The following is an 8,253-nucleotide window of genomic DNA, read 5'->3' on the forward strand; positions in this document are numbered from 1 at the left end:
AAATGATCCAAATTTTTATAGGGTTATAGGAACTAATGTTTTAAATGAAAAAAACTTGAATGATTAAAACTTATGATTTGAAATTTGAATGACCAAAACCAAAATGAAAATAAACTTAAAAGACTAAAGTTTATATTAACCCTAAAAAATAAATAAATTTAAATGGTTAAAATTTGACATCAACTGTTTACAAATGTAATGAAAAAATTGGAAAAAGATTGCTTTATAATAATAGTTTATAGTTGTGGACAATTAATTTAAGGAAAATAGGGAATAAATCTCTATTTGAAAAGCTAATTATAGAATGTGACATGATTTTATATGGCAATAAGTTTGAAGGGTAAAAAGACTAAATAATCTAAGTTGCATATCTTTGATTCCAAGTTATATATAATTGATTCTAATTACATACTCCTCCGGTCCTTAATATAAGACCCAATTCTTGAGTTGGTTTTGGTCCTAAATATAAGACCCATTTCTCATATTTATCAATTTTCTCTAAATTACCCCTATAGATACTCCCTCAACCATAATTAAGTAAAAGAGAGAGGGGGTATTAAGAAAGATGATTATAGTGTTTTAGGAAAAATGTGTCAATTTTCTTATAATTAACTAACTTACCTAACTTCCTTAATCTAATCAAATTAGTTAAATGGGTCTTATATTAAGGACCGGAGGAGTATTACATATGTCTAGATGTATATATGACCTAATTACATATCACTGATCCTAATTGCATATGCTTGATCTCGAGTAACTTATACTTGATCCTAATTACATTTTATTAAGGGTACTGCGGTAATTTTCTCTTTTTTAAAAATTCTCTAAAAGAACCTCAAAAATTTATGTCACATTTTACAATTAACTTTTTAAAATGGCATTTATTCTCAATTTTCTCATTTATTTACCTATTTTAGTGTTTTTATCCAAAATTATAATTACAATAACATTTTATTTTTATAAAGTTTTAAATCTTGACCGTCAGAATTTTCATCCAATGGTTGTGAAGGAAAAGGAGGGTAATGAATGGGAAGAAGATGGGCAGGGCTACGGATCCCCTTCTCCCTCGTTCGAACGCGGCTCCGTTTCCTTTTCCTCTGTAAAGCGTTGTCTGGTTTTCGTCTCAGCTCCATCTCCGCTGTCTCCAAGTCGTGCTCGCCGTCGTCTCCTCTGTGCATGTGAGTTGTGCGTGGATATCTTGGCCTCCAATTGTCTTCCCTTACTCCTCTCAGTTTTCATAGCCGCCGATCTGGTACAGGTTTGTTGAACTTTTTTTTTTTTTAACATTTTTTGTTGGAGTCCTGAAGTAGCCGATCTGATCAGTTTCTTGCTACGATGCGGAGGTCTGCGTGTTTGGCTGACTTGTTGAATTTTTTGGTCCACAACTCCGGTTGCAATTTGTAGTTGTGATTTGCTCATTCTCTGCTTTGTGTGGAATATTTCCTGAAATTCGTCCGGCTTGGCCCTCTGGTGACAGTTCCTTGTTTTTTTGGCGTTTTGATAAGTGGTGAGGACCTTAATGATGGGTTGGCATTTCACTATAAAATTAATTTTAGTCTAAGATTAGATAGATAAACCAGTGCTTTCGTACTTGTTATCTTTTAAATGCTAAAGATATGTTTGGAACCGTTGCTAATGTGAATGGGCTGATCAGGAACGTTCATCCTTTCTGAGTATTTAGTTTCATCCCTCAATTGAAGTGTTGATTTTTATTCATTAAAATTTTTTATTGATTATTATGTAAATATTAAGATGGTAGAGGAGGCCATTTTTGTGTCAGCTCTTCGACCTTTTTTTGTAAATTAAGTATGTAGTTAATTATGGAAAACGTAGATTTCCTGCAGATTGTTCTATGTGATTGATTATGGATTTAGCTAGGTCAAAGGTGCAGGATAGAGATATTCAGATTTCAGAGGAAGAAGCTTGAATCTTTTGCATTCAATTTATACCAACAAGTTAGAAAAAACACAGAATTCTTGAATTAAATACTTTGCATTTCATTATGGAAAAGCCAACGATTCACAAAAGAGCATATTTAGAGGAGGTTTGCCACCAGTGCATTCTTCGGTACATTTTATGGTAATCCACTTAACTGTTTGTTGAGTCTCATAACATGGATAAATTGTTTATCCAGAAGACAACTCCGAGGAAGAGTATGTGTTGCTTTTTGGCTTTATATATCCAAGCATGTAATATATCATTATTTTTCTTTCATGTCCTGAGTTATTATTTTGAGATGTTTGTTCTTGTAATATTATTGTATCTCTAGTTCTTATTGAAGTTCTGGAGATTAAATATTAATGGATGGAACCTGCCTGTTCATTTTGACAAGCCCAGCATATTTTATATATTCAGAGTGGGCTTTTTGGTGTGTATGGTGATCTGAGGCATGTCTTCAAAGTCTGAACCTGACCGTTGATATCAGTATTTGAAAATGGTTGGTTGATTCAAGTGGTGTAGGCAAATGTTCATGTCAGCAAAGGACCATTGATGTGTCTTGATGACATGGTTGCGGTGGATGGCAGATGACCCGGAGTCATGGAGGGGATCCCTAGCCCATTGACTTAATTAACTGTGGTTCACTATTGTATTGATTCGACATGCATTGATGTTGTTTGTAGCGGGAACTTTTTTAACTAGCCTGATCGATATGAAAGTATGTAATGGGAACCTTTTTAAACTTAAATTAACAAGTATGTAATGTGAATATGCTACTTGCAAATTTTCATATATGTGTTTGGTGTGAATTTGCGTGTTTCTATGTTTAGAGTTTGGAATCGTATTTATTTATCACTTAACATGCTCACACTTTAGTTTCATCACACTTATAGGAAACCCCATACAATGGCAAATTGGAATGATGACTCATGGTCAAATGAAGAGGAGGAAGATGACGAGGCTAAAGTGTTGTCCACTATAGATGATGAATTAACAGAATATGAAGCGACAAGTGTATTGGTGAGTCAATACTGTGTGTCTTGCATGTGCAAAAAGCGCCGCAGAACTGATGAGCAAACAGGTAATTTATGGGTGCAAGAAATTTTGGCAGGTCATGATGATCCATGCCATGAAATGTTGAGAGTAGAAAAAAGTATCTTTGTTTCCCTTTCACATATGTAGTAATTGATCAAAGCTTCAAGTTGATGGAAATGAATGGTTCATTCATTCCTTTTTTCCCTTGGCTGTTTCTTTTTCCTTCTACTCAACTTTCAGATAGGAACAAAAAGAAAAAATCTCCTGTCGCAAGACAAATTGCAGATGCGGCAAGTACCATAGCGACCGCATGTAAACGAAGAACAGAGGCAATAATCAAAATGAATGAGGCTTCAGTTTCTAATGTTACAGCGCACTTACTCACCCTTGAGGAAATTACATCTGATCCTGACTTCCGACATCAATGTTTGAACATGATTGGCCGATTCAAGTGGTGTAGGGAAGTGTTCATGGCACTAAAGGACAATCGAGAGCTCTTGATGACATGGTTGCGGCGGACAGCAGATGACCCAGACACATGGAGGGTACTTAAGTAACTGTGGTTCAGTATTGTATTGATTAACGTGCACTGACGTTGTTGTCCGTAACGAGAACTTTTTTAACTAGACTGATCAGTATGGAAGTATGTGTTTTACTCAACTATTATCTGTAAGCTATGAGCCTATGGCATCTAGGAACAAAATTGCCTGATTCGGACTCTTCATTATATGATGCATAAGCTAGTGTTTCTTATATCCTTCAGCTTCTCAGGGTGGTCTTTGTTCGAGCTTAGGACGAGCGAATATCATTTATTCGCTTGATATCAATGTCTCCATAGATTTCTAATAACTTCACAAATCGATTGCTCAACATGCATCAACTGGCTTTGATAAAATATCACATTAAACCCGTCCGGTCTTGGAGCTAAATGTCGCGCTTTTCAAGTTTGGATTTTTGCATTTGCAATTTCCCTGCCTATGTGCCTTCCCTGATGGTATCTCCAATTCTTAATATAAGTTTTAATTTGGTCTTACATATAAGGTTTTAATTTACACCATTTTATATATATATTGTTTTTTTTAAAGCAGTCTATTTGATGATTTTACATATTATAAAGTTATTTTAAGAATAATAACACTTATTTATTATAAATAATTAATTTAAATAATTTTTTAACATATAAATTAGTTATTTAATTTGTATATCAAGAATGTTATATTAGGGATTAAATATAGTAGATGGATAAGTAATTCTACATGTAAGTGAACCACGGGCACTCCTAACCTTTTGAGCCCAAATTAAAAGACCCTCGGAGCAAGACATCTTCGGGCTTATCACAAAGTTGGTGTTGACTCTCGTCAAACCTTAGTTGATAAACCATATGGAGTCTCTACCTTGGCAATTCCATTTAAACTTTGGATAAGCTTCCTCTTTACCATGGCCGTAATGCCAAAAACATGCTTGCTCCATGTCACACAAGCATCAGTGAATTTTTTTTTTTTTTTTTACTTTCTAATTCCAAAGAATATCTTTCACTTCAACATGTTAAATACACATTCAGAAACACTTCTATTTAGGGAATTCGTTAATTAAAAACCCACAAATTGAAATTTGCATTTTGATTCTTGAGATACCAAATTTCATATCGTTCAAAGTGAGCCAGCGTTGTACAAATCTGTTGGTAAGTCAGGAATTCATATTCAGGCTACAATTCTCTTTTGACTATACGCTTCTCAAGGGTTAAAATTTGGTCAACACCTTTTGACCAATAAGTAATGGTCTGCTATCATTCACAACCCCTTCTACAAAGAAAAGTCTTGATTCTCTTTGAAAAAGAACGCATCCAGCTGAACTTACCCAAATTGGTATTAACTGCAAGATCATGAGACTACTTGTGTTACCTTTTATTGTTTTAGCCTATATAACCATTGGCTGATACGATGTCTTGGAGAAATGAAATGGTAACTCATATGGCTTATAACTTTACTATGAATATAGAATCCTCCCTTATCTCACTATGACTAACAACACATGCTGGTATAAACAACACACTACTAGATATCATTTTGTAGGGGGAAAAAACTAGTTGGGAGTTGAATTTAACCCTAAACATATAAGAGATTTTAATCTATTAGTTTGTTAAAAATGTTTTTCTTTTCACTGCCAAGTGACAATACATACATATATGGATATCGCCAACTACACAAAACACCAAATTTAGAAGAAACAGGGGAGAAAGAGAACTACTTATAATATATTTGATATTAGTACTAAAAACATGAAACGGATACTGATTTCCTTTCAAGGCATTAAACTCCTTCACATTTTGCCCATCTTCCAGCTCAAGTATCTTTCCACAATGTCCAATCCACAAAATTCCTTTACCACGGCCATGGTTGCTGGCACATCCAACTGGAATGGTTTATCAAGTTCATCTGAGTTGCTCCATGAATGAAGCTGTTTTCTAGCCTCCTTGATAGCTGCTCTAATAGCACAATGAACTGAAGATGCTAGAAGTAATGGCGGCTCACCAGAAGCTGCGCAAACAAGATTTGAAGCGTCATTCGTATAGGAATTCCCAGGTCAACCCCTACATTTTAGCCCTCGCACATGTCCACATGTTTACAAAGCAGGCCAACACTGTTTACTTGAACAACCCAAAACCAAGAAACTTGAAGAGAAGCTCGACCCATACCTTGCTTCGTTTATTATATTCTTGAATAGAGTTTGATTACAGAGCAATTTCTTTTGGTAACCATATTACAAAGCAGTTTAAGAACTGTTCAATGTTCAAAATAAAATATAGAATAGTAATAAGGGATGACTAAGAGACTTTTTAAGTATTTTCATGGTACAACTTAAACAATTATATTCAGTTCTTTTGGTATAACCTTTGGATAGAGAAACATCGATTTATCTTAACAATTATTTTAAAAAAAGAAGAAGAAGAAGAAGAAGAACAAGGCACAAGCATGGCCAAGCATAGCCATATACACCATCGAATTTTTGGTCACTAGACATTTCATATCTCTATGGAGTTATTCTGACAACAATTGATTCAACAAATTGATGACAGAGAAATGGAACTCAGATCCTTTAAGTTGAGAATATACGACTATGAAGCTGATGAAGCAGAACATAAAGAATTGATATTATCAGCATCATACTGGAAATTTAAGTTTAACTTCATAAACTTCAGAGAATCCGTTCTCTACCTTTTTAGCATGTATGTGACCAGGAATCAAATTCTAAAGCAGAAGCTCAAGAATCAAATCCAACCATAATGTGTTATCATTCATAGAAGAGTCATTTAACAAATTCTAAATAAATAAACAAACCAAAAGGTATTAATTTATCAGCAGATTCATTTTACCCCATTTCCACCACCATGACGTAAATTACTCTACAAAAATCAAACTATTTGACGAGCCTGTTCTATGAAGAAGCAGCTATTTGCAAACAATATTTCAACTAAAAAGCCATATCCTTCAAGGAAAGAACACGATGCTTGTGATGTCCACTATTGACAATCTCAACATTGAGCTGTTTAGGTACAGTATCTAATGTAGGGATTTTGTACTTCCATGTTCCATCTGCTAACACTAATCCCTCATGATTTGTTTCATATTCTTCAAGCATGAAAAACCCTAATCCTTGGACAAATGCTCCTTCAATCTGCAACAAACAAGAGATATTATGTTAAATTGGGCAAGTTCAAAATGCTGCATGAGAAAAACTCAATCTGGCATATATTAAAGTTTATTTCTTTTTATATTAGTCCTTTAACTTCTAAATGACATGGGCCCCATGCATTTACACAAAGCCCAAAATGAACCACATCATTTCTGATTAGTGCACATTGTTTAACTTGCTATATTTGTATATCTTTAATAAGTATAATTAAGTTAATGATAAGCATACTTAGAGGACAAAAAATGTTAATTTAGTCCAGGAATAATAGTTGGACAACTGAACACCATAGTTGAGCTCAACTTGTAGAACTGAACTAATATTGGGAAGGAAACAAGACTATAGGACAAACATACTGCATGGGCTAATCCAACTTCTCTTGGACTCTTTTGTTTGAAAAGCACTTCCCTAAGTTGCCATTTTCGAAAGAAAAATAGGAAGATAAACAAAAATGCCAATTCAAACATACAATTGAAGGTTTTTTTTTATATTAAGTAATCAGTCATAATGTATGAACAAAAATATCATAACTTAAGTAAACAAAATCCATTCATCTTTGACACCCACTTAATTCGATTGAGTAGCTGTGTGCCAGGATAAACCACAGAGGCCTATAATCATCTTCTTATTCGTATAGTTCATAGAATGACCAACTTATTTTTAAAAATAATTGTCTCTTTAGAATTTCAGTTTTTATTTCAAAATATTTTTAATGATAAAATTTAATAGTTAATAGCTTTTAAAATTTTACGCGTTATTCACTCCTCATTCCATATGAGAGAGCATATGCATAAAATTTAATAGTTATGGATTTTATATCTTCCATTGTAGTGTTTTTCAGGGGCCATGAACAGATTAGGCTTGATACATTTCAAAAATTCAGGAAATTTACTCTTCTTGTAGTGATGATCATATTTTGGCAACCTACTGATCTTTACATCATCACTTTCTCCTTTTTTCCAAAAAGAGTTTAATCCTAAGTCCTCCAAATCAACATCAGAACCAAAACTTTTGCAAGCATCAGAAAGTGATCGATAGCCAGTGCATCGACAAAGATTCCCGCAAATGGCCCTTTCAGCCTCAGCAGCCGTGGCTTTTGAGAACACAGAGGGGGGATGAGGACGATTGGTTTTTTCAGTAATGGCAAGAGCTCCATAAAGAGAAACACACATTGCAGGAGTACAAAATCCGCATTGAGTAGCATGGAATCCTGCAATTCTTTCATGAATTGGATGGAAGCCATCTTTACTGTTCCCAAAGCCTTCGCTAGTAGTTATGGAACATCCATGTATGCTGCAAAGTAGCGTGAGACAGGAACTTGCTGTTAAATCCTCAACTTGATCGAGCACGTGATTGTATTTGGATATTAAAACAAGACAAGCACCACAACCACCTGTAAACGATCCAGATTGAACCAGGAAATGAGAAATTGATGAAATTTTTGGGGGAAAAATTAACACCTTTTACCTTCATAGTCATAATCAGACTACCGATAAACTAGAACAAGAAAATATGTATGTACTTTTTATATATTGTTTTGGACAACCTCTGTGAAAATACGAGGAAGAAAATCAATCATGATGTTAGCAA

General features: G+C 34.3%; 2 protein-coding genes across 4 annotated transcripts; one reads left to right on the plus strand and one right to left on the minus strand.

The window, feature by feature from the left end:
- Nucleotides 1–1,034: 1,034 nt before the first annotated feature.
- LOC114760957 (uncharacterized) lies at nucleotides 1,035–3,735 on the plus strand. Of its 3 annotated transcripts, none has more exons than XM_028950276.1 (3): nucleotides 1,035–1,258; nucleotides 2,832–3,019; nucleotides 3,214–3,735. In XM_028950276.1, the coding sequence occupies exons 2-3, from the start codon at nucleotides 2,845–2,847 to the stop codon at nucleotides 3,528–3,530; spliced, it is 492 nt and encodes a 163-aa protein (XP_028806109.1). In that variant the 5' UTR covers nucleotides 1,035–1,258; nucleotides 2,832–2,844; the 3' UTR covers nucleotides 3,531–3,735. The 3 variants fall into 3 exon arrangements, with proteins under 3 accessions (XP_028806109.1, XP_028806111.1, XP_028806110.1); XM_028950278.1 differs by lacking the exon at nucleotides 1,035–1,258 and adding an exon at nucleotides 1,327–1,507; XM_028950277.1 differs by lacking the exon at nucleotides 1,035–1,258 and adding an exon at nucleotides 1,581–2,656.
- A 1,557-nt stretch (nucleotides 3,736–5,292) lies between these two features.
- LOC114760953 (indole-3-acetaldehyde oxidase-like) lies at nucleotides 5,293–7,835 on the minus strand. The gene is made up of 3 exons (XM_028950272.1): nucleotides 7,602–7,835; nucleotides 6,461–6,648; nucleotides 5,293–5,512 (listed from the first exon to the last, which is right to left on the minus strand). Exons 1-3 carry the CDS (start codon nucleotides 7,833–7,835, stop codon nucleotides 5,293–5,295), a joined length of 642 nt encoding a protein of 213 aa, XP_028806105.1.
- Between the last annotated feature and the right edge of the window lie 418 nt (nucleotides 7,836–8,253).

Source organism: Neltuma alba, unplaced genomic scaffold (assembly GCF_004799145.2).
Source record: "Neltuma alba isolate B1F8T4 unplaced genomic scaffold, ASM479914v2 tig00011058_pilon, whole genome shotgun sequence".
NCBI classification, from domain to species: Eukaryota; Viridiplantae; Streptophyta; class Magnoliopsida; order Fabales; family Fabaceae; genus Neltuma; species Neltuma alba.

What these genes read in the sequence shown, in the direction of transcription:
- LOC114760957 (XM_028950276.1), top strand. Translation starts at nt 2,845, where the DNA reads ATGGCAAATTGGAATGATGACTCATGGTCAAATGAAGAGGAGGAAGAT. An exon ending in CAGAACTGATGAGCAAACAG is followed by an intron (nt 3,020 to 3,213) that starts GTAATTTATGGG and finishes CTCAACTTTCAG; the next exon opens with ATAGGAACAAAAAGAAAAAA.
- LOC114760953 (XM_028950272.1), bottom strand. Translation starts at nt 7,835, where the DNA reads ATGTGTGTTTCTCTTTATGGAGCTCTTGCCATTACTGAAAAAACCAAT. An exon ending in AAAAAGGAGAAAGTGATGAT is followed by an intron (nt 6,649 to 7,601) that starts GTAAAGATCAGT and finishes TGTTTGTTGCAG; the next exon opens with ATTGAAGGAGCATTTGTCCA. An exon ending in CATCGTGTTCTTTCCTTGAA is followed by an intron (nt 5,513 to 6,460) that starts GGATATGGCTTT and finishes TCTTGTTTGCGC; the next exon opens with AGCTTCTGGTGAGCCGCCAT.